Here is a 26,370-nt window from a genome sequence, read left to right on the forward strand (position 1 = left end):
CCAATACTGGAAAGAATTTAGGACTTTGGAGTGAAATTTTAAAGGTTCAAAACCTTGATCTATTAATTAGTTTGCTTACCTTGAGGAAGTTGCTTATCTTAATCTTCTTTTTGAACTTCAAGTACAAAAACCCTACTCATGGATTTACTGTGACCATTAAATGAGATAATGAACCAAAAGGCTGAAAATGATACTGAATTGATTTTTACCTTTTTCTACATACAGATGTTTCAGTTCTTTCATTAGCAGTTAAAAAGACTACATTCTTTTTCTCCCTCCACCCCGTTTGACTTCCCCTAGAATGAGCTTTGATGGTCTCTACTTGGCCTTTGGGGGTACAGTTATTTTGTTGTTCTTGTCCTGTTACTTATAGTACTCATGGATTTGTATCTGCCTGTCTTCCATTTTCTAATTTATAATCACATGTGCATCTTGTTTTCCCTGCCAAACTAAATTTCTTGGGGGGGGTGCATACTCCACAGTTTTTTGTCACATACTGCTTATGACACATGAATATGCAAAGCTTGTCAAGCTCTTTAAGTTTAAAATGCTAATTGGGTGAAACAATTTAAATTTGCCGTTATGCTTTGGCTAAAAATGTCAGCTTATATGTATATAATGCTTACCTCAGTATTGGAAATGCCATGAATTTTTTATCAGAAGGACATTATTACTAGTGCATTTTAAAGTGATACCAGTCATAGTTGCAAAAGAAGTACACAATGGGAAATGGAAGAGAAATGTAGGCAGTCAAAGCAGAAAACTGGTTTTTTCCTTTATAACAGAAGTTTTATAATCTTGTCATCTTTCATATAAGTGTAATTCTCATTAAAAGTATGCTAAAGCTTAAAGTTTGCAAGACTGCCCAGCCTAAACCACAACAGTTTGATGCTGCCCCCTAGCGTTTGATTCCCTTCACCTTTTCCTAAAACAAGATAGTGTTTAAATTACAATTAGATTTCCTTAGTACTATAAATCTGGTCTATTTTAAGGTTCCCTTTGGCCAGTTAGTGTTGCTAATAAGATGGACATAAGCGTTTTTGAACTGGTTAATTCTGATTGCTTTTAGCTCTGAGTTTTTCAAATAGGGGAGAAGTTTGGGTGGAGATAGAACCTTGCCCTGAAAAAGAAATACATATATGCGATTGTTTTCAAAATAGGAAGAGGGTAATATATTAAAAGGTGTTGCTTTGAAGTTAGCTGTGTAAATAACAGCAATTTTATTTAATGTGGGCTTCTCCTTATCTTGAATGATGTAAAAAATTCTTTCTAGATTTAGTTCCATATAACTTTGTATTTCTTTGTACTAATAAAGTTTGAAAGTGTTAAATTTACATTGTGACCTTTTTTAAAATTCGAATTTATTATGAACTATGACTTTTATAGAAATTCTTGAAAAATAGTTTCAAGGATCTCTTCATAGCCACAAGATTTCCTTTTTTTATATAACAATATTTTATATGAATACTGTAAAACCCAAGTATTCAGTTTACACATGGATATTATGCCACTATATACCACTTCACAAAGGCAGTGAATGCATAACATTCTACAAAATCTACAGAAAGAATTCTCTATAGTCAGTGTAAACGCTAAGGTTTTAGGTTTTATTCTGATTATACCAATATCTGAATAAAATAGTATTTTAATAAATAAAATAGTATTTTAAACTTTTATAGTATCCTCTATAAGTTTTATGGGTAGGCTATAGGATGACTTTCAAGTTTTTCTAAAATAACCAAATATATTCTTAAAATTATTGGAATGCTTAAAAGTATGTTTAGTAGGTATAAAGAATTGTAGAACCAAAATTACAGTTTGAAATAATAGTATGTATGTATTTAGAGACAGGGTCTTGCCATGTTGCCCAGACTGGTCACAAACTCGGGCTTGGGCCATCCTCCCATCTCAGTGTCCCAGGCATGAGCCACCATGCCTAGCCAGTAATATTATTTCCAAATTGACTGCTTAGGAGACCACATACAATGTTCAGATATGTTAGGACACAATTTATTGTATCTCATCAATAATTCTGTGTCAAGTACTATTTTTCTATCAGAACATAAGGGTTTTTTTGGATTGCCAGATATAAGGAATTGGATATTTGATAGATTTTTAATGTTAGATTTTATGTTAAAAGATGCTAGAATATGATGCTGCTGGTGATACAGGTTTACAGGCTTATACAAATAAAAGGATAAAATCTAAAATCTTGTTCAAATAGTGTTTATTTTCACAATCCAAAAGTTACAATTACCTACTTTCATAATTTTATAATTACTCATCACTTTTAGGTACTGCTGAAAGGGAGGTATCAGATAATTTTTTTTAATTTGTTGACCCTGACCTGCTGAAAATACTTATTCTTGTATTAATATTTCTAATAGGCATCAATTTTGCCCTTTTATATACTGTACTTTGAGGGACCATTCATCCCATTAAGATTTTTAGGGATTAGAAAAGGAAGAATATTATAAGATGTATCCTTATTAATATCATGTAGGACAAGAAATATAAGAACTGAACTATGAAAGGTTAATTTTAATCCTCTATAATTAAGATTTAATCAGTGATATCATTTTAGGTTTTAGATTTATTTTCATTCAATATAGGAAGGAGAAAAAAATCACTTCATCTAGTAAGATCACAAAGATATGTATCCCACTGTGCTGTTCCTTTTTTTTTTTTTTAATTATTAAAGACGGTGTCTCTTCCCCAGGCTGGAGTGCAGTGGCGAGATCAGGGCTCACTGCAGCCTTGACCTCCTGGGCTCAGGTCATCCTCCTACGTCAGCCTCCCTAAGTAGCTGGGACTATAGGTGCGTGTGCCACCATGCCCGGCTAACTTTTTGTATTTTTTTTTTTTTCTTTCTAGAGACAGGGTTTCACCATGTTGCCCAGGCTGGTCTCAAACTCCTAGATTCAAGTGATCCACCTGCCTCAGCCTCCTGAAGTGGTGGGATTACAGGCATGAGCCATCGTGTCCAGCCTGTGCTATTACTTTAATATCTATAAATAAAAAGAAGCAATTTCAGATATGCCTTGCCTTCCCCCTTTAGAATCTTTTCTAAATTCACTTTTTTATATTTGAATTGTTGAATTTTAAAATAGTGGTTTCCCCTACAGTTGTCTGCTGGATTGATACTTTTTAAAAAAATGTGTAAATTCAGTGTGGATCAGCAAAATATGGGCCAAATATCCCTGCTTCTGTAAGTAGTTGGAACAAAACTTATTAATGTATGTCTTATCTATAGCTGCTTTTGTGGTAAAATATTTTGGTAGAAAAATGTTCAGTCAAATGATCAATTCATAGGTAATGTGAGTTCTCAGGTGTTCTTTACATAATATAGAAGCTTTTTCTGTCTTCCACCTTTCCATTTTTCCTTTACAGAGGGAATTAATTATGCTTTATTATGGTTGGAGTTGGAAAAGGGATGTGAAGCCCTTGGCCTTAAACTGTGGGTTACCCCTAACCGTCACACTGTACTACTTACGTAGCTCTCTCACAGTTTACCTTTTCCAGTTGAAAAGCTGATTATGTCTTCCTTGTAACTCTAGCAGAGCAGAGCAGAAAATGGATATTTTTATGCCGCTTATGTCTCGGGTCCTCTCTCCCTTCCTCTTTCTCTCCTCTCTTTCTACTCCCCTCATAAAGCAATTCAAAACCGTAAGCTTACAGGTCTGTGAACAAACATTTTTGTATATTAACTCAGTACACTTATACTGAAGATGACTCCTTACATTATTTTCTTTGCAGATAAAGAAATACACTTTGCACTGTGTTATAGAGGAACATAGCTTCTTGATGAAAGGGGCTATGGAAAGATTGATTTATATACTTTATCAATATAAATGGAATAATACATGTTGTGTTATTACATAAAATGAGATCAATAAAACAGTATAAGAAAGTGCCTTACATAATCATAAAATAGTACAATATGTACACAACATGTATTCTGTGTATGTATACGTTTTAAGGCAATTTTAAGGTTTTCTATTCCCATGTACACAACATGTACACATGTGTACAATATGTACACAACATGTATTCTGTGTATGTATACGTTTTAAGGTTTTCTATTCCCATGGACCGTTTTAGAAAAGCATGTCACCTGACTTCATAATTTTTTAATGTTTGGAATATACCTTTCTTAAGATTTGGGTTTTATGCTGTTTCAGGAATATAGAAGTTATGAAACCAAAGAGAAATAAGAAATAAGCAAATTATATATTAGAATAGAAAAAAGATTTGGGTTTTAAATTAGGATAGTCTAATTTTTTTTTTTTTTTTCAATTTTTATTTTAGATTCGGGGGGTATATGTACAGATTTGTTACCTGGGTATATTGTGTGATGCTGAAGTTTGGGGCATGAATGATCCTGTCACCCAGGTACTGAGCATAGTGTCCAACAGTTAGTTTTTCAACCCTTTTCCTTCTTTTTCCCTCCCATCTTTTTCCAAATAAAGTGAATAATTAAATGTATTTAACATCCTATGAAAGTACATACAGTGTACATATAAAATTTATTTTTAAGAAAATAATCCTAGTTGTTAAAAATTAAAAATCAGAAACATGCTAAAGTTAAATAATTGAAAGATATTAAGAAAAAAGTGTTCTTTAAATTCACTATAAATATAATTTCATGGGATATATAATTTCTAAAATCTTAAGTTGTCTTCTATGAAGATTTTTGCCTAAACAGCAGCACTTAACGTTTTGTAATTAACTGATATGTATGTGAAAGTGATGGATAAGTTCAACTGACATTTGCCTTTTTCTTAAAAATGAAATAGATGTTACGGGTCTTCTTCGTTCTTTAGGAGTTGTGTTATTTTAAATTATACCTTTTTTTAAAAAAAGAAAATACACATTAAAATATGGGGGGGAATACTTTTAACAGCAGTCATAGAAGAAATTGTAAAAATGTTAAGTTTCATTGCATGTACATGAAAACATCTAAAACATCATCAGAATAAAAAGGAACATATTAGAACTGAAGAGTTTTTGCAGAAAATGTAACCTAGTCATGTTATGTAAAAGCTAATGTTTGTTGGAAAAAGTACTGAGACATCAGGAATAGCTTTTTTTTTTTTTTTTCCAGACAGAGTTTTGCTCTTGTTGCCCAGGCTGGAGTGCAATGGTGTAATCTTGGCTAACTGTAGCCTCCACCTCCTGGGTTCAAGAGATTCTCGTGCCTCAGCCTCCCAAGTAGCTGGGATTAAAGGCATGTGCCACTATGCTGGGCTAATTTTATATTTTTAGCAGAGACGGGGTTTCTCCGTGTTGGTCAGGCTGGTTTCAAACTCCCAACCTCAGGCGATTCACCTGCCTTGGCCTCTCAAAGTGTTGGGATTAGAGGCACAAGTCACTGTGCCCGCCAGGAATAGCTTTAAAAAATGTAAATTAAAAATTAAGATCTTTATTTAAAAATTTATGATACTTAGTGCTAATGAGAGTGCTGTGATCATACTGCTGGTGGCAATATAACCAAGCTTAATTTCTCTAGAAACCAATTTGGAAAGTAAGTATGTGACAAAACCTGAAAAGTGTTAACATTTTTATAGGTTTCCCCCGTATTTTGGAATTCATTCAAAGCAAGTAAAGATAATAGCACAAATTGGAATTAAAATGTTTGCATATTATTATTAAAACTGCAAACAGGCTGGGCCCAGTGTCTCACCTGTAATTCCAGCACTTTGGGAAGTCAAGGTGGAAGAATCACTTAAGGTCAGGAATTCGAGACCAGCCTGGGCAACATAGTGAAACCACATCTCTACAAAAAAAAAGTTAGCTGGTTGTAAATGGTGCACACCTATAGTCCCAGCTACGTGGGAGGCTGAAGTGGGAGGATGGCTTCAGCCCAGGAATTTGAGACTTTACTGAGCTGTCATTGCACTGATGCACTACAGCCAGGGCAACAAAGTGAGAACCTGCCAAAGGAAAAAAAAAAAAAAAAAATGTATGTATGTGTATATATATCTCCATCCTGCAGACAAATAAATGCTTGTGAAATCTTAAAGCTAGAAGTAATTCATTTTCTTCCACATGTGACATTTTGTTGGTTTGCCAACTAAAATTTTATAATTGCTAACTTTTAGATTTTTTTTTAGTGTTATCCGTAGATATAGTTTAAAGAATCAGATAGTTCTGCGAAGTTTCTTGAGGGAAAAATAATCACTCCCCTGTCTCCTCCTCTTATATTCTTCTGCCTAGAGAGATGAGGAACCCCCTTTAGTTCCTTTAGTTGATTATTTTGCTATTCATTACCGTGTCTCCAGATAACATGTTCATTACTTGCAGCTCATTTTCAGTTCTAGCCATTATCTATTTAATGAAGAATGATTTAGTGTTCTTTTCACTTCTCTTCATACCTTCCTATTTCCTGTACTCCAGTTTCTCAGTACAATTTTTATTGTAATTTTGATTTAGAATGGTATTTGGTGTTACGTTTTGATGTTATAAATGTTATACAACTGTGTCATTGTAATAAGTGACTACTTTTCCTTTCCTGCACAACTTTGTTTTTTCTGGCAATAATTTTCTTGTTTTTTTTTTTTTTTGTCCTTTTATTATATATTTATCAAAATTACCCCACTTCTGTGTTTCTGAATGTAACTGTGTAAGAGGAATGCAGTCAAGACTATGCTCAAGAATTTTACGTAGTTAAAAAAAAATGTATTTGACATTTTAAAACTTGAATAAAGATGTTATTGGACTGGTAACTGATGGTTAAATTGGTAGTTTGCTAATGAAAATTAAGTAGTTTTGACATTTGGATTACATGTTTGTAAGAGCCTGCCAAATGGCTGAACTGAATCATATCACTTTGTTCAACAGTTAACAAGACCTTGATGGCGTAAAATAAAAGAGCTAAAATTAATTGAACAGAAAGCTTCCATGGTGGGGAATAAGTAGCCTCTGTGTTGTCAGAAGCATCAAAAAAGTCAATGTTATAAAAAGATTGTCTTGGAGATTCTTTGATTTTTTTTTTTTTTCCCTGACCTCATGGAAAAGAAGGATCATTTTAGCTGGCAGTTTTTACATCAAGCTGGTATAAAATCAAGGATGTGTAACAGCGACGACAAGACACTGAAAAAAGGAAGAGTGGGAATGCATGGAATAATAAAGACTTGAGGTATTGCAGTAGTAGCTATTTTTAGAATAAAAACAACTGTCAGTGATGAGTGGAAAGAGAACAACAAGCTGTTGCCAGGCTGGAGAGTACGGTGGCCCAATCATAGCTCACTGCAGCCTTGACCTCCTGGGCTCAAGTAATCCTCCCACCTGAGCCTCCCATGTAGCTGGGATTACAGGCATGGGCCACCACACCTGGCTAATTAAAAAAAAAATTCTATAGAGATGAGGTTTGGCCATGTTGCTCAGGCTGGTCTGAAATTTTTGGGCTCAAGCCATATGCCTGCTTTGGTCTCTGAAAGTGCTGGGATTACAGGCATGAGCCACTGCACCCAGCTAGTTAGTACTGTAAGTCTGCTTCATAATGAATGTATCTAAAATTGTAAACATTTTAGTAGCTCCAAAAGATATCCCAATGACTGCATTTACTAATCCCAGATGTTTGTATTCACAACTGGCAGAACAGGGGTAGCAGTATTAGAGGTAGCTTTCTCCAGTATGGTTCCAGATTCCCTGTAATTAAAGGCTGAAAAGCAGAAATGCAGGTAGTTTAGACATTTGATGAGAAAATATATGTGTTGCTGGTTAATTTGGTATCTTACATCAAGGCATAAATGTTTATATTCTCAAGTTAGTGAAACAGGAGTTAGTGAATTCAGTTAGTGAAACTGAATTAATACCCAAGCTCAATTAACATGCACTTTTTATATGAATGAATCTCAGTGGAAACATTAGATTGCCTGAACTGTGCAATTTATATATTGGAAAAGTTGCAGTGACATTCCAAACTAAGTGTAATTTCCAATAGATTAGATAGCTGGTGAAGTAGGGGGATGAAAAAGCAAACCATGAAGCTGTAAGAGGATTTTGTGGTCCCTGCTGAGAACTCATTACTGCAATACTTTTTATCCCTTGAAGAATTTTCTAATGCTAGTGAAACTGGTAAGGTGTGCCAACTTCTGCTCAGATACTGGTGAATTGGATGCCTCCTGTAATCTAGAGCAGGTCTTAGATGCGCTAATGATGCATGTGCTCTTGTAATATTTTTGTTACATTTCCAAAGAGTCAACAACAGAGACTCTTCCCCACCACCATATTTTTTATAATTTAAGTGAAAGATAATACCACATCTAATAACGGTAATACCTGAGGTAATGCCTTAATTGCTTTACAAAGCTATTTCATGTACATTTGTTTGGTTGGTGGATAAATGTAGGTATTATTTCTCCTGTTTTGCAGAGAGAAAACAGTGGCATTACTAGAAAACTAGAGACAGGTTTCTGATTCCTGCTTCTGTACTGTATACAAAATACTACATTTAATAGGTATATGAGAAGTAGGGACAGAGCTCAATTTATATTGCTATTAATAGCTTGTACTTAAATATTAAATAACATTTAAATATTGCATATAATATAGGAAGATTAACAAATATTTTACAACTTGAAAATATGTGATTTTATTTGGTTCTTATAGTTACTATAAAATAGAAATTAACAGTCCTACTTTATAAGTAGTAATAAGATTTACAGTGGTTGAGGGACTTGCTCAAGGACTTATAGCTAATAAATGGCAGAGTCAGATCTCTAACTGAGATGTTTGACTCCTAGGCTAATCTATCCTCACTATGCAGAGTCTCATTGCTTCTTCATTATTCTGTGTTTGCCATTATTGAATCACAGAAGGAAATCAAATTGATATTTGACACCCTACACTGCTGTCAAGATAAAGTTTGATAAAGCTATTCAATCATATAAATATCAGCTGTGTTTATATGACTGTGTATATAAGTAAAACTGATTTCAACCATTTAAAGTAGTCCTGTAATAAAACTTTTTAAAAATAAAGACCTTTATGAAATTAGGAAACGGTATATACATTTATTGAATAGAATTTCACATTAAGTTTATTTAAAGCATGACATGTTATCCAGGATGAAGGTTTAGTGATTAATCTTTTGGTTTTGTAACCAGATTTGCAGCTTGGGCTCCGGGTTCAGGTTCTTGGCTTCCCTTGCTCTAAGAATTGAGCAGCAGTTTATTGAGCAAGCAAAAGTAAAAGCTTCCACAGCATGGAAGGGTAGAAAGGGGCCTGAGAGGGTTGCTGTTGATGGTCAGGTCTGCCGGGCTTATGTCCCCAAGTAATTCTAAGTTGATGAGTGTTTGTCCCCTAGTCCTGTGTGGGGAGAGGACTTGTGACCATGAGTTACCTAATCGAATCACTCATTTGAGTTGCTGAGTGTTTTCCCCCTAGTCCTGTGTGGTGAGGGGGCTTGTGACCATGAATAACCTAATTTCTCCTTCTGGTGGTGGTTTCCTAGTTTCAGTGAACTTGCAAGCAGTATTGGAATGTGGTTGAACAGCTGACTGATACTTTGAACACAGCCTCCTGATATGGTTAAAGTACCCGTGTTGACCTTTTCCCATGTTAAGATTTGCAGAAGGTTCCCCTTTGACCCAAAAGGTTTTATTCCCTCAGTTTCTACCTCATTTACCTTCAGAATAGCAATCTGGAGCATTGAAAAAGCTTGCTTTAAAACCTTGCTAAGCAATTTATAGTATCTTTTCCCTGTCATTGTTAGCATATTGTGTGTGTGCATGCATTTGCACACACAGGTATGAAAGAAAGAATTGTGATACAGTTCTTTCCTTTCGTCTTCATTTTCTTTTTTTTTTTTTGAGACGGAGTTTTGCTCTTGTTACCCAGGCTGGAGTGCAATGGCGCGATCTCGGCTTACCGCAACCTCCGCTTCCTGCGTTCAGGCAATTCTCCTGCCTCAGCCTCCTGAGTAGCTGGGATTACAGGCACGTGCCACCATGCCCAGCTAATTTTTTGTATTTTTAGTAGCGACGGGGTTTCACCATGTTGACCAGGATGGTCTCGATCTCTTGACCTCGTGATCCACCTGCCTTGGCCTCCCAAAGTTGTCTTCATTTTCTTTTAGAGAAACAATTCCCTAGAGTAAAAAGAGGTGTTTTTTTTTTTTGTTTTGTTTTGTCTTGTTTTTTGATTTAAATGAAATGGGTAGATTGCACATAGGCAATAAATACTAAATTGATGGGGCCCATTGCGGTCACTTGTACCTGTAATCCCAGGACTTTGGGAGGCTGAGGCAGGTGGATCACCTGAGGTCAGGAGTTCAAGACCATCCTGGTGAAATCCTGTCTCTACTAAAAAAAATGAAAAATTAGCCAGGTGGGCACCTGTAATCCCAGCTACTCAGGAGGCAGAGGCAGGATGATGGTTTGAACCTAGGAGGTGGAGGTTGCAGTGAGTTGGAGAACATGCCACTGTGCTCCAGCCTGGTCAACAGAGTGGAGTGACTCCCTCTCAAAAAAAAATTACTAAGTTGATCGGCTTCTCCGAGGCAGTAGGAACCTAGGGTTGGAACTAGGATTATTTTAGTATTTATCTGTTATTTTTCTTATGTCAGACAGTCATTTTGTTAAGTAATCTAATTTTATTCGCAATGACTTGTTTTTTTCTATTGACTAAGTAGTATTAGGAGACAATTTCTTTTCCCTTAAAAAAAAAAAAACTATATTTTAGATGTGTTACTTTAATAAAGATTTCACAGTATTCTGGTTTTAAGGTATAAAAATATGATACTGTAGTAAAGAGCCCCTATCTTTCAAGTCAGAGGAATGCCACAGACTTGAAATATCAGCTTAATCACGTTGGATACCTTCTCTGGGTCTCAGATTCCTTGTACATAACATTATTTAGCTAAATATACCTGAGAATTTAAAAAATCTCAAACATTCTACATTTTTATTATGTTCATCTTTATGAAATAAAAGACAATCCAAGACAAAATATCTGTAGGAGAATTTATATAATGTTAGCCGTTAATATGTATTACTACTGAACTTGTTATTTAAGGTGTTTAATTATATTTATTTAAAAATTTTAAATTTCATAACTTGACATTTTATACATTTCAAAACTACAATACAAAGCCTGTAAGGTTTTTGTAGGCTAGGCTTATGCCTGTAATCTCAGCAGTTGGGAGGCTGAAGTGGGAGGATCCCTTGAGCCCAGGAGTTTGAGACCAGCATGGGCAACATAGTAAGACCTCATCTGTATATGAAAAATAAAAATAAACTTTTTAAAAAAGGTTTTTGTAAGCCTTTATAGGAGAAATTGCTATGGAGTATATCAACCCTAATTCCTTTTTTTGACAAAAATAGTGTATTATGTACAACATGTATTTTGAGATATGTATATATTGTGGAATGTCTAAATTGAGCTAACAGATACATTATCTCACTTTTTTTTTGTGGTGAGAACATTTAAAAATATAGACCATTTCACAAATTTGCATGTTATCTTTGTTCGGGGGCTACGCTAATCTTCTCTGTATCGTTTGAGTCTTAGTATATGTGCCACTGAAGCAAACACCCCTATTCCTTTCATTTAAGGATCTAGTTAACCTTTCTCTTAAGTACAACCATGTATTTTGTTAAACAGTGTCTTTTTGTTACCAAAAATGCCCTTTTTGTTTCTGGTTAAAAAATGGATTTTCTGTTATAGCACTTTTTAGAGTACATGTAAAAACTGGTGATGTTTGAATAAGGTTTGTAGTTTAGTTAATAGTATGGATGTCAGTTTCTTGGTCTTGAACATGTACTACAGTTATGTTAGATGTTATTGGGAAAAGTTGGGGAAAGGGTGCATGGAAACTCTGAACCACTTTTACAACTTCTTGTGAATCTTAAATTATTTCAAAGTAAGAAGTTAAAGCAAATTTACCTTTGAGGATTATTAAGTATGGATGTGTTTCCAGAAGGTATGTGTTACTGATTTTACAAATTGAAGGTTGGAATAAACTTCAGGTGGGGAATAAAAATTAAGTTTTGGATAAAATATAACACAGCTACAGAAAAGTACCCAAATGTTAAGTGTAAAATTCACCCAGTTTTCATGAAGTGAAGCACAGCCATGTAGCCAGCACCCAGGTGAGGAAATAAGACATTAATAGAAACCTAGAATTCCTCTAATTCTGCCCAGTCACTGACATCCTACACCAAAGTATAACCACTATCTTGACTAAACATTTAGTTCTGATATTAAATACAAGAGAATATTAGTGAACTTCATTTTTTTTCTTCGCATCTAAAGCAAAATATTTGCATTTAAAATAGTATAATAACTAGCACAGTGATTAAGTTCTTAACTGTAAATTAGCCCCACCCTTAATGCAGAAATTATGCAGTTATAGAATTATGCTTTTAACTGTAGTGATGTATTGGAAATAAAAGCAAAAGATGAAAATAAATTTGTTGTGGCACTGCTAGTTATTTACCAGAATCCCCTTTTCCATTTCTTGTCAGTGAGCTCATTTATCGATGTCTACAGCACCTAATAGAACTCTTTGGTAGAGATAACTCAGCCGAACTGGAAAAATATTCTCAATTATAAAACTAACATATTCTCAATGCAGAAAACTTGGAAAACTCCAAAGCACAAGAGGCATAATAGAATATTTTGGCTAGGGCAAATCTGCGTCATATAAATGTCAGTTTTTAGGGTTGAGTGGTATATGGGCTTATACCATTTCCCCCATTCCCTCTCCATTCAGAGTTCCTCTTTGTGCTGTCAGTGGGTAAGATTGTTAACATCTCTTGGAATGCTTGGGAAACTCAGTAAGGTGAGACCTTGCCTCCTAGCTGATTGAGATCGTGTGACTAAACCCTTGCCAGTGGAATATGATAAGAAGTGAAGCCTGCAGCTTCTACTTCCCTTGCTGCTGAAGAAGAAACTTCTGAACCTGGACGTCATTCTCTTTTCCTGTTGGCTGGAATATCAACCATGTAAGACTGATATGTCTGAATGACTGGAGCAGAGCACACTCAGACCAGAGTAGTCATTTTTTGTTTTTAATGTCCAAATGATTTAATATGGAGTATTCATCTTGAACTGTTAGACAAAAACTTGCTCATTTCTTTAACCGCTGCTTTTTGAGAGGGGACTCTTTGCAATAGCTGCTTAGCCTGTGATAACAAAATGCATATTTTATCTAAATGATTTTTTTTTTTCCTTTGAGACAGGGTCTTGCTCTGTCACACAGGCTGGAGTGCAGAGCACGATCTTGGCACTATGGTCTGGACCTCCTGGGTTCAGTCAGTCCTTCCACCTTAGCCTCAAGTAGCTGGGAGTACAGGCGTGCACCACCACTCAGCTAATTTTTTACTTTTTTTGTAGAGATAGGATCTCATTATGTTGCCCAGGCTGGGCTCAGATTCCTGGGCTTAAGCAGTTCTGCCTCAACATCCTAAAGTGCCGGGATTACAGGCGTGAGCCACCATGGCTGGCCTACATGATTCTTAAGCATGCATCCGTTATAATAATTCTAAACTAAAGTTGCAAAGTTAATGAGTGATTTACTTAAAAAAAAAAAAAAAATTTAGCACAGGTTTAATATTGCCCCATGACTTTGCTTGTGTCCTTGTATTCCTATGATATTCTCTTAAATGATTAGAGTACTCAAGATACTTAAAATCTTTTCCATGATAGCGTATATTTAAAAGAGACAAATGACATTTTAAAGCTTGTGTAAACCATCTACAGCTTTTTTGTTTCATGGAGTCATTCATTTGATGTTGTCTGATCAATATATATGAATGTCCTATTTCCACCTCTGGTACCTATTCATTTGACAGTGAGATAATATGCATTATAGAAACCTAACAGTATTTACAGATCAGCTGAAGGGAGCAACACTCATACCTTTAATTTGCATCATACCTTTTCTAGTGGAAAATCAAGGTAAATGCAGGGAGTGTAACAGGAGCTGAAGGATGAATATATATCTTCCTTTGCTTAACAGTGATTGGTCTTAATCATCCACATCTTTTCATCTTCATTAGTGTGCAAGTAAAATTGATACACAGTTTAAATGGTTACTTTATCCATGAGACTGTGTACAATTAAAAAACAAATCTCAATGTTGCTTTGGAATTGTTTTATAGACTTTTTAAAAATGCTTAACATAATGTATATGATAATTCAACTTAATTTATTCAGATAGATCATGACATTCAGTTGACTAATGTATTATTTTATTAATTTATTTTAGACAACGTCTCTATCGCCCAGGCTGGAGTGCAGTGGCAAGATCAGGGCTCATTGCAGCCTTGACCTCCCAAGCTCAGGTGATCCTCCCACCTTGGTGTCTCAAACAGCTGAGACTACAGGCACATGTCACCATGCCCAGCAAATTTTTTTGTATTTTTCTGTAGAGAAGGGGTTCTGCTGTGTTGCTCAGGCTAGTCTTGAATTCTTGGGCCCAAGATCCTCCAACCTCTGCCTCCCAAAGTGTTGGAATTGTAGGTGTGAGTGACTATGCCCAGCCCAAAGTATCATTTTAGAGAAGTAGAAGTGTTTGGTAATTTATTTATATAAATAGGCACTCTCAAATTTTGTCTAGCTTGCATCAAACTCACTAGAAAGGCTGGATAAGTCATTGTTGGGTCCTATCCCTAGGATTTGTTACAGTAGGTCGGGATAGGGCACAAGAATTTGCCTTTCAGATTTCAGAGAGTAGCTTATGCTACTCTCACAACCACAGCGTGATTAACCACGATTATGTGGTCCCTTTTCAAATATACACAAAAATACATAGAAGAATAAACCAGCACCCGAATTCCATTATCTTGCTTTAACAACAATTAAATGTTTTATCATACTGCTTTAGATCCCTTTCCCCTTTTTAAAGAAATAACACACTGCAGATGCATTTAAATCTGTACTTCCTCTATCAGCTGATTTCCCTCCTTCCTTTTCTGACAAGATAATGACTCTTCAGAATGTAATCATCCATGTTCTCTTGCTACATGAATATATACTCCAAAATAAGCAATTTTGCATGTTTTAAAATTGTCTGTAAATGATACAGCATGTATCTTTTTCCAATTTTAAAAATTGTATTTCTGGGATTTTTACATGTTAATACACAGTCCTTCATAGTCACATTTGTAACTGCAGTTGACTGCTTTTCCTTTCTTTTTTTTGAGATGGAGATTTTCACTCTTGTTGACCAGGCTGGAGTACAATGGCACAATCTCAGCTCACGGCCACTTCCGCTTCCTGGGTTCAAGCAAGTCTCCTGCCTCACCTTCCCAAGTAGCTGAGATTATAGGCACCAGCCACCATGCCTGGCTAATTTTTGTGCTTTAGTAGAGATGGGGTTTCACCATGTTGGTCGGGCTGGTCTCAAACTCCTGACCTCAGGTGATCCACCAGCCTTGGCCTCCCAAAGTGCTGGGATTACAGGTATGAGCCACTGCACCTGGGCTGCTTTTCTTTCTTTCTTTTTTTTTTTTTTTTTTTTTTTGGGGGGGGGAGGAAGGCAGGAAGGGAGGGAAGAAGGACGGTAGGGAGGAAGGAAGGGATGAAGGAAGGAAGGGAGGAAGCGGGGAGGGAGGGAAGAAGGACGGTAGGGAGGAAGGAAGGGATGAAGGAAGGAAGGAAGGAAGGGAGGAAGCGGGGAGGGAGGGAGGGAAGGGAAGGAAGGAAATCAAGCAATGAGAGAGACATTGCCGACCTGGATCTAGAGGTTTACAAGTTGATTTCTTTTTTTTTGAGAGAAGGAAAGAAAAAAAAAGTAAAGGAGAGGAAGAAAGAGGAAGAGAAAGAGGGAGAGTAAATGGAAATATTGCTTTATTTTGAAAAAAAAATGAGTATTAATAATGGCCAATCAATGTTTCATTTAAACTTATGGGTAGGTGTGATGTGGTATTGACAAGAATGTATATTTTGTGTATTTGAAGTGGAGAGCTCTATGAATATTTATTAAGTTTACTTGTTCCGGATCTGAGTTCGAGTCCTTGATATCCTTATTAATTTTCTGTCTCATTGAATCTAAGTCTCGTATCTGGGTGTTAGGATCGTTAGCTCTTGTTGTTGCATTGATCCTTTTACCACTATATCTTTGTTGCTTTAAAATCTATTTTATCCGACACGAGAATTGCAACTCCTGCTTTTTATTTATTTATTATTTATTTTTGCTCTCCATTTGGTTGGTAAATCTTTCTCCATCCCTTTGTTTTGAGTCTTTGTGTATCCTTGCATGTGAAACAGGTCTGGATGTAAAATGCCATTGGGTTTTGGCTGTGTCTTTTGATTGGGGGATTTAGTCAATTTAAATTTAGGGTTACTGCCATTTGATGTTGACTGGCTGTTTTATCCATTCGTTGGTGTAAATTCTTCTTTATGTTGGTGCTCTTTACTTTTTGGTGTATTTTTAGAAAGGCTAATACTGGTTGTTTCTTTATGTGTGTAATGCTTCTTTCCGAAGCTCTTGTAAAGCAGGCCTGGTGGTAATAAAATCTCCGAGTTCTTGCTTGTTCATAAAAGATTTTATTTTTCCTTCAGTTGTGAAGCTTAGTTTGGCTGGATATGAAATTCTGGGCTGAAGGTTCTGTTCTTTGAGAATGTTGAATATTGGCCCCCACTCTCTTCTGGCTTGTAGAGTTTCTGCTGAGAGATCTGCTGTAAGTCTGATAAGCTTGCCTTTGTGGGAAACATGACCTTTCTCTCCGGCTGCCCTTAGTATTTTCTCCTTCGTTTCAACCCTGGTGAATCTAACGATTATGTGCCTTGGGGTTGCTCTTCTTGAGGAGTATCTTTGTGGTGTTCTCTGTATTACCTGGGGTTGAATTTTGACCTGCTTTGCTAGTTTAGGAAAATTTTCCTGAATAATATCCTGAAGGGTATTTTCCAGCTTGGATTCATTCTCTCCGTCGCATTCAGGTACACCTATCAAACGTAAATTTGGTCTTTTCACATAGTCCCACATTTCTTGGAGACTTTGCTCATTCCTTTTTATCCTTTTTTCTCTAATCTTTTCTTCACGTTTTATTTCATTAAGTTGGACTTTGACCTCTGATATTCTTTCTTCTGCTTGAACAATTCGAGTGTTTAAACCTGTGCATACTTCTCGGAGTTCCTGTATTGTATTCTTTAGTTCCATTAATTCACTCATACTCCGCTCTAAGTTGTCTATTCTCAATAGGATTTCATCAAACCTTTTTTCAAAGTTCCTAGTTTCTTTACGTTGGGCTACAACATGGTCTTTTAACTCACCGAAGTTTCTTATTATCCATTCCTTGAAGAGTGATTCTGTCATTGGGATGCGCTCATTCTCCATCAAGCCTTGTTCCATTGTTGATGTGGAACTGTGATCATCTTTAGAGGGAGAGGCGTTCTGATTTTGAGTATTCTCAGCTTTTTTACGCTGGTTTCTTCCTGTCATTGTAAATTTATCCTCCTGTCTCTTTGAAATTACCAACTTTCAGATTAGGTCTCTTGAGTGGGCGTCCAGGTTGTTAGTTCCCAGGGCCAGAGCAGCGGCGTTAAAACTGATGGTGCTTTTCTGCCCAGGATTCTCCTGTCAGGCTTCCTTCTTGTGTCGGTAGTGGGCGACTCTGCCTTCCTGGGGCTCCAAACCTCGGTCAGAAGGGAAACCGGTCCTGTTTACTCTGTGCCGAGCACTCCCGCGCCGAGGTGCCGTCACAGCCGCTGCCGGGCTCTGGTGTCCTGCTGGGGACCCGTGCAGGTCCTCCGAACCTGTTTACTTTGCTCCTTGCTCCGAGAGCTGCCGCGCCAAGGTGCCGGCGGAACCGCTGCACCGGCCACGAGAGTCACGCTGGCCACCTGTGTGTTTCCTCCACTGGGGGATCTCCTGCTCCGTGAGCGACCAGAATTTGTCTGAAAGTGTGGCGTCCTCTAGTTCTCCGCGCCTTCCCTGAGAGCTGCAATCCCGGGATGTTAGCGATCGGCCATCTTGGATTGTTCTTTTCTTTCTTTACTTCCTTTTTTCTTGGGGCCTTTGTCCTTCATGTTCTGTGAGTCTCTCTTCAGGTTTTACAGTTCTTTACTGTCCTTCAATAACATCTTAGTAAATTTTTCCTTTTAATGGTTTTATATGTCTTGTTCTACATAATTCTAGACACCACATGGTTTTGTTTGTTTTTTATTGGTTTTCAGTGAAGAAAATTTGATTTTTAGAAAACTTTTTATTGAAATAGAATGTGTTCAGAAAGTACACAAATCATAAGTACCATGAATTATCACAAAGTAAACATTTATATAACTATTACTGATGTCAAGAAAGAGAGCATTATACTTTGCAGTCCCCTCCACTCTGGTCTTCTCCCAATTATTACCCCCTATATTTCTTTCAAAAGGTAATCACGGCCAGGTGTGGTAGGTCACACCTATAATCTTAGCACTTTGGGAATTTGAGGTAGGAGTAGTTGAGGGTAGGAGTTTGAGACCAGCCTGGTCAACAGAGCAAGACCCCAAAAAGAAGAAAATTAAAGCTGAGCATGGTGGCACACACACAGCTACTTGGGAGGCTATGGCGGGAAGATTGCTTGTGTCTGTGAGTTTAAGGCCCCAGTGAGCTGTGATTGTGCCACTGCCCTCTAGCCTGGGTGTCAGACTCCATCGCAAAAAAAAAAAAAGTTTTATTTCTTTTTACCTTTATATAAATAGAATTATACTGCTTTCTTTGGTGTTTGTCATTTTTTGCCCAATGTTTGTGAAATTCATTTATGTTAACGCACAAAGCTGTAATTTCATTTTATTCATGTGTGGTAGATTTTTCTGTTTCATTTATAGTTTTATTGATGAAAATTTAGGCTTTTATCAGATTTTGTTTTTTTTTTTTTTTGACAAGTGTCTCTCACTTTTTCACCCTTGCTGGAATGCAATGACACAATCTCAGCTGACTGCAACCTCTGTGTCCTGTGTTTAAATGAGTCTCCTATCTCAGCCTCCCGAGTAACTGGGCTTATAGGCACACGCCACCACGCCTGACTAATTTTTGTATTTTTAGTAAAAACAGGGTTTTACCATGTTTGCCAGGCCTGTCTTGAACTTCTGACCTCAGGTGATCTGTCTGTCTTGTACTTCCAAAGTGTTGGGATTACGGGTGTGAACCACCACGCCCAGCCTTTTTTCAGTTTTAACTGTGATGAATAATGATTACATGTGAATATTCATGTTGGTATCCATGTACATGGATTTCTGTTGGGCATATATCCCAGATTAGAATTGCTGTGCGAGTACATAGGCTTATGTTCAGCTTCTGGCCAATCTTGCCAAACAGTATTTCAAAAGATACAATCTATAACCATACTGTCAGTGTACACAAGTTCCATTTACTGCTATATATTCTTGCCTACTTTTGATACAGGCAGTATTTTATATTTTAGTTATTTTGGTGAGTATATAGTGGTATCTAATTGTGATTTTAATTTGGTTTCCTCAAGACCACTGAGGCTGAACATCTTTTCATTTGCTTCTTAGCAGTTTGGCTGCTGTTATGAAGTGCTTGTTCAGATTACCTACTCATTTTTTCATTGGGTTTTATAATTTTCATGCTGATTTATAGAAGTTCCTTATATATATTTTTTAATGTACCTTATAATCTCCCAACCTGTGGCTTGCCTTTTAAGGGTTATTTTTTTTTTTAAATGTTTCTTGATGAAACAAATTTTTTTAAAAAAAATTTTTAATTTTTAAATTTTTTTATTGTACTTTAGATTCTGGGGTACATGTGCAGATCATGCAGGATTGTTGCATAGGTACATACATGGCAATGTAGTTTGATGCCTTCATCCCCCCATCACCTATATCTGGCAATTCTCCCCATGTTATTCTTCCCCAACCTCCCTACCCCATGCTGTCCCTCCACTGCTCCTCCCCAACAGACCACAGTGTGTGATGCTCCCCTCCCTGTGTCCACGTGTTCTCATTGTTCAACACCCACCTATGAGTGACAGTATGCAGTGTTTGATTTTCTGTTGTGTTAATTTGCTGAGAATGATGGTTTCTAGATTCATCCATGTCCCTTCAAAGGACACGAACTCATCGGTTTTTTTTATGGCTGCATAGTATTCCATGGTGAATATATGCCACATTTTCCTTATCCAGTCTATCATCGATGGGCATTTGGGTTGGTTCCAGGTCTTTGCTATTGTAAACAGTGCCGCAGCGAACATATGTGTGCATGTGTCTTTATACTAGAATGATTTATAATCCTTTGGATATATACCCAGTAATGGGATTGCTGGGTCAAATGGAATTTTTATTTCTAGGTACTTGAGGAATCACCATACTGTCTTCCACAATGGTTGAACTAATTTACACTCCCACCAACAGTGTAAAAGTGTTCCTATTTCTCCACATCCTCTCCAGCATCTGTTGTCTTCAGATTTTTTAATGATCACTATTTTAACTGATGTGAGGGGGTATCTCAATGTGGTTTTGATTTGCATTTCTCTAATGACCAGTGATGATGAGCATTTTTTTCATGTTTGTTGGCCTTATATATGTCTTCTTTTGAAAAGTGTCTTCCTATCCTATGCCCACTTTTGAATGGGTTTGTTTGTTGTAACTCTGTTTTAGTTCTTTGTAGATTCTGGATATTAGCCCTTTGTGAGATGGGTAGGTTGCAAAAAATTTTACCCATTCTGTTGATTGCTGGTTCACTCTAGTGATTGTTTCTTTTGCTGTACAGGAGCTCTGGAGTTTAATTAGATCCCTGCCAGTACTTTTTGGTGTTTTAGTCATGAAGTCCTTGCCTATGCCTGTGTCCTGAATGCTTTTGCCTAGATTTTCTTCTAGGGTTTTTATGGTGTTAGGTCTTTTGTTTAAGTCTTTAATCCATCTGGAATTAATTTTAATGTAAGGTGTCAGGAAGGGGTCCAGTTTCTGTTTTCTGTACATGACTAGCCAGTTTTCCTGACACTATTTACTAAATAGGGAATCCTTTCCCCATGTTTGTTTTTGTCAAGTTTGTCAAAGATCAGATGGTTATAGATATGTGGTGGTGCCTCAGAGACCTCTGTTCTGTTCCATTGGTCTATATCTCTGTTTTGGTATCAGTGCCCTGCTGTTTTGATTACTGTAGCCTTGTAGTATAGTTTGAAGTAAGGTAGTGTGATGCCTCCAGCTTTTTTCTTTTTTCTTAGGATTGTCTTGACTATGCAGGCTCTCTTTTGGTTCCATATGAAACATAAATTCTTAATTTCAGTGTAGCATATTATCAATTTTGTGTTCTCTCTTGAAGGTCTTAAAGTTAGTCTTCCAAGTCTTCAAGATCTGTACTTTCTAATACAGTAGCCAGTAGACACATGTGGCTGTTGAGCAGTTGAAATACAGTTAGACAGAATTAGGATATGCTATAAGTGTAAAATGAGTGACAGATTTCAAAGACATAATATTAAAAAGAGTGTAAAACATTTTAATAATTTTTATCTTGATGTTGAAGTGAGAATATTTTGGATATAATGAGTTAAAATAGTATGAAATTAGTTTCATCTATTCTGGAACACTTCAAAATTAGATAATTGGCTCACATTATATTTCTAGATTCTTGAAGTATGCTTGTCCAATAGAACTTTCTATAATGATGGATATTTTCTGTTTGCATTGTCCAGGATGGTAGCCATTAGCTGCATGTGGCTATTGAGCAATTAGTACGTGGCCAGGGTGACTGACAGGATTCATTTTAAATTCAATTTTAGTTAATTTAAGTACCTGTATGTGACTAGTGGCTACCATTGAACTGGATAATTTTGCACACTTTATCATTTTAGCATTTCTTGTTTCAGATTTATGTTCACCAACTATTAGTGATTGATTTTTGTAACGATGTGAGGTAAGGGTCAAATTTTATTTTCTTTTGTGTGGCAACCTGATTGACCAAGCACCAAGGAAAAGACCATCCTTTCTGGTTGTAGGCTTTTGTTTTCTGTTTCTTTCTTAGTTACTGTACCAAATACCACAGTGTCTTTAATAATTCATAGAGTAAATGCTTTAATTTTGTTCATCAAGGTCATCTTAGCATTCTTGGCCCTTTCTGTTTCCACATAAATATTTAAAACAGTTAATCAGTTTTCACAAAATAATTCCTGAGATTTTGACTTGAGTTGTATTGGATACATGGGTTATCCAATCATAATATGATATGACCATCCATTTATTTAGGTCTTTTATTTCTCTCATTAATATGTGATCCTTTTCTATGTAAAGTTCTTCTATGTCTTTTGGTAGATATATTCCTAGCTATTTGCTACTGTAAATGTTACTATTTTTGACTTTTATTTTCTAATTATTGCTGGTCTATAGAAATATAATTTGTTATTTTCCTTATATTCAGTAATTGTCCTAAACTAACTTATTAATTCTTAAAGTTCTTTAAGACATGATGCATAATTCTACCATTTGTGAATAATGACAATTTCACTTTTCTCTTATTGTTAATATATTTTATCATGAAGGAAATGGAGTAAAACTTTTTTTAGTGGATTGGCAACTTCTGAGCATTTGTGATCATTTTGAATGTGCCTAGGTAGAAACTAATACTCGTCTCTCTCTTTAAATCTCTTTAGGAAAAATAGAAATGAAGGTACATATGCACACAAAATTTTGCCTCATTTGTTTGCTGACATTTATTTTTCATCATTGCAACCATTGCCATGAAGAACATGACCATGGCCCTGAGGCGCTTCACAGACAGCATCGTGGAATGACAGAATTGGAGCCAAGCAAATTTTCAAAGCAAGCTGCTGAAAATGAAAAAAAATACTATATTGAAAAACTTTTTGAGCGTTATGGTGAAAATGGAAGATTATCCTTTTTTGGTTTGGAGAAACTTTTAACAAACTTGGGCCTTGGAGAGAGAAAAGTAGTTGAGATTAATCATGAGGATCTTGGCCACGATCATGTTTCTCACTTAGATATCTTGGCAGTTCAAGAGGGAAAGCATTTTCACTCACATAACCACCAGCATTCCCATAATCATTTAAATTCAGAAAATCAAACTGTGACCAGTATATCAACAAAAAGAAACCATAAATGTGATCCAGAGAAAGAGACAATTGAAGTATCTGTAAAATCTGATGATAAACATATGCATGACCATAATCACCGCCTACGTCATCACCATCGTTTGCATCATCATCTTGATCATAATAATACTCACCATTTTCATAATGATTCCATTACTCCCAGTGAACGTGGGGAGCCTAGCCATGAACCTTCAACAGAGACCAATAAAACCCAGGAACAATCTGATGTTAAACTACCGAAAGGAAAAAGGAAGAAAAAAGGGAGGAAAAGTAATGAAAATTCTGAGGTTATTACACCAGGTTTTCCCCCTAACCATGATCAGGGTGAACAGTATGAGCATAATCGGGTCCACAAACCTGATCGTGTACATAACCCAGGTCATTCTCATGTACATCTTCCAGAACGTAATGGTCATGATCCTGGTCATGGACACCAAGATCTTGATCCTGATAATGAAGGTGAACTTCGACATACTAGAAAGAGAGAAGCACCACATGTTAAAAATAATGGAATAATTTCTTTGAGAAAAGATCTTAATGAAGACGACCATCATCATGAAGTAAGTATAAAAAGATGTCTGATAGCTGCTTCTTAATTCTCAGATAATTGTGGTACATTTTAAAGACAGGGTAAATAACAGGGGAGTATTAATCATATTTAACCTCATTTCCATATGTGTACCTGTGAAACATCAGGTAATGTTCCTGAACAAAATACATTAAGGAATCAAAATCAGTATAAAGATTTTTAAAATTTGAATTTTCACTTGTATTTGTTTTCCAGTTTGGTCTCCTCAAATCTAAATGTATCGTTAAGAAAATTTTTTTTGTAGTACACATCTGAAGACTAAGTGTTGTAATGTTGTTAGAAAATGTATTCCTTATGAATTATTTGACTCTCCAAACTAGTTGTTTATTGTTATTGGTAGCCGCATTTTAGGTATTTGAAAATTAAAATGTGTTTTTATTGTTCAACTTGTCCTCTTGGGGAGTAACTAGAACAGTTTCTAGTTCATAAATTATTAATTTATTGAATTAACTGTTGGTTGCAAGTCATCGATCTAGCTGGGAAGTCAGGTATTTTACACATATGGTTAGCTTGTTTTCTCTGTGTCACTTTATGATAAGGCCTACTTATGATAATTGTTTTTTTCTCAGGCCTTTCACAGACTTAGGATGAATATAAAAGGTATAATAATAAGAAACTAACAGTAATGAGATGTCCTGTTTTCCTTTAAAATTTTCATACTGTTGGGTACTTAACACATTTGATTGGCTCCTTCTTGATTTTCTTTTTAACTGTTCACCTTAAGCACATTCATTTTAGTTTCATTAAAGGGATATCGATTCCTCATTTATTATATTTGTAGCATTCTTATTAAAGTTTAGAAGAAAATGTTGAATTTTTTGTTCATATGTACAGAAAGTAGCACCATCAACTGGAAAATGACTGCATCCTTTTCTGTCACTATCATTGAGATATGTTTTATATCTAGGCAAATATCTTTGTGTTTCTTCCCTAGATAAATCATCAGTTATTTGCTTTTTAACAGTTATAAATACTGATTTTAAAATAACATATATTAAAATCTTAGTATGGTTTTAAAGTATGCATTCATTATTATTTTCAAAAATTTATTTTTTGAAGAGATGGGGTCTTACTATATTGACCAGACTGGTCTCAAACTCTTGGCCTCAAGCAATTCTTTAGCTTTAACTTCCCAAAGTGCTGGGATTACAGTGCATTAATTATTATGACTTAGGATAATTAATTTTTATGACTTAGAATAATATCCCAGAATATTTTGTTGATAATTGCAAGATCTTATTGTTCATTTCCTCTTTGTATCACATCCATGACGTTTGTATCATTAGACTTGTTGGTATTCTGATAATTCTGATGTATACCGGGAATCTCATGATTCTGAAATGTTCAGTACTTTTAATAGGGTAGTATCTCGTGGTAATTAAGATCTAAAAAGATAAAAAGCAAGTAAGTGGTGCAAAAAAAAAAACCTAAGAAGAATCATTTTTGTTTGTTTATAGGTTTTGATTTTAGTTTTTGATGGGTTTTTTTGTGTGTGTGCATAGATAAAACCATACAATGAGGTAGCAAGTCAATAATAAGCATGCAACCAGAGTGGATATATGTGAAAAAGGGACAGTGCCAATCTCTTTTGCCTTAATTTTAGTTACTTGTTTTTACCATATGATGGATCCAAAGTCGTTTGCTATTTGTTTTCTGCTTTGTTTTGTTTTCTATTATTTTTGCTTTCTCTTCTTTTCATCGGTTTTAAGCTTTTTTTTTTTTAAAGTGCCAGTGGATGAAGCTGCCTTTAGTTTTATCTTCCAGTTTTGTTCCTAACAGCTGACGTTGGGCTAGAATTTTCCGAAACAGTATGCTTTTGGAGTGCATATGGCAATGAAAATGTCTATATTATGGTGTATTTTAATATAAGCCAGTAAAGTACTCTAAATCTATTTAATCTGTTTCACAGATAAGGATCTTGAGTCACCGATGATTGCAGTTTGATAGGGAAATGATTTTTCTCGTCATCCCGTGAGAATCTTGGGGATATAGTTGTGAGTCATCCTTATCCATGACAGAAAGTCATTATCTTTCAGGTGTTGGAGTAGAAAAATTATTAAAGTCCATGATAAGTTTTGGGTAATATAGTTGAGTATATCTCTATTATAATTTCTTATTAAAAAGTTTTATTTGTAATAAAAACTTATGTTTTTCAGATTATTTACAATTTTAGGATATTTTTTATTAGGCAGTAATTTATTTTTCTGCATAATCTCCTTAAAGACACTCTTATTTAATTTGTTTTATCACTTTCCTTGCAGTGTTTGAACGTCACTCAGTTATTAAAATACTATGGTCATGGTGCCAACTCTCCCATCTCAACTGATTTATTTACATACCTTTGCCCTGCGTTGTTATATCAAATCGACAGCCGACTTTGTATTGAGCATTTTGACAAACTTTTAGTTGAAGATATAAATAAAGATAAAAATCTGGTTCCTGAAGATAAGGCAAATATAGGGGCATCAGGTAAGAGAGATTTTAAGTTTTTCTCCTTATAGTACCTGTACTTACTTTTTAAGCTATAGTTGAATTAGAACATAATCCTAAATAATTGGCTTTATTTTCGTGTCAGACTTTAAGTATATTTTGATCAGGTTTACATATGCATGTTTAAAAGAAACTGGGGGAAGACAGGAACCACCGTACTTTTTGTTTATCTCTTCTGGCATATTACAAAGGGATTTTGCTATGGATGGAAAACTAGATTAAAAAGGAAATACAGGTTTGTGATAAGTAAATTATTTTTGATGAGCAAAAATAAATAATGGGATCCCTAAA

The 26,370-nt window shown here is 35.7% G+C and overlaps 1 protein-coding gene and 1 non-coding gene across 19 annotated transcripts in view; one reads left to right on the plus strand and one right to left on the minus strand.

Annotated features, from left to right (window-relative positions):
• The window catches only part of SLC39A10 (solute carrier family 39 member 10), a 313,899-nt gene that overhangs the window by 225,880 nt on the left and 61,649 nt on the right, over positions 1–26,370 (plus strand). For 11 of the 18 annotated variants that reach the window (XM_054257743.2, XM_078328065.1, XM_078328060.1 and 8 more), the window contains 2 exons: positions 22,542–23,560; positions 25,851–26,058. In XM_054257743.2, the coding sequence (XP_054113718.1) occupies positions 22,553–23,560; positions 25,851–26,058 (1,216 nt within the window). In that variant the 5' untranslated portion in view covers positions 22,542–22,552. Of the gene's footprint in view, positions 1–12,806; positions 12,951–14,215; positions 14,292–15,152; positions 15,412–22,541; positions 23,561–25,850; positions 26,059–26,370 lie in introns of all 18 variants that reach the window. The other 7 variants (XM_078328058.1, XM_078328063.1, XM_078328062.1 and 4 more) reach the window with 3 other exon arrangements.
• LOC118154922 (U6 spliceosomal RNA) lies at positions 11,432–11,538 on the minus strand. The gene has a single exon (XR_004745176.1). It is a non-coding gene; the product is annotated as a U6 spliceosomal RNA (small nuclear RNA).

Source organism: Callithrix jacchus, chromosome 6 (assembly GCF_049354715.1).
Source record: "Callithrix jacchus isolate 240 chromosome 6, calJac240_pri, whole genome shotgun sequence".
NCBI classification, from domain to species: domain Eukaryota; kingdom Metazoa; phylum Chordata; class Mammalia; order Primates; family Cebidae; genus Callithrix; species Callithrix jacchus.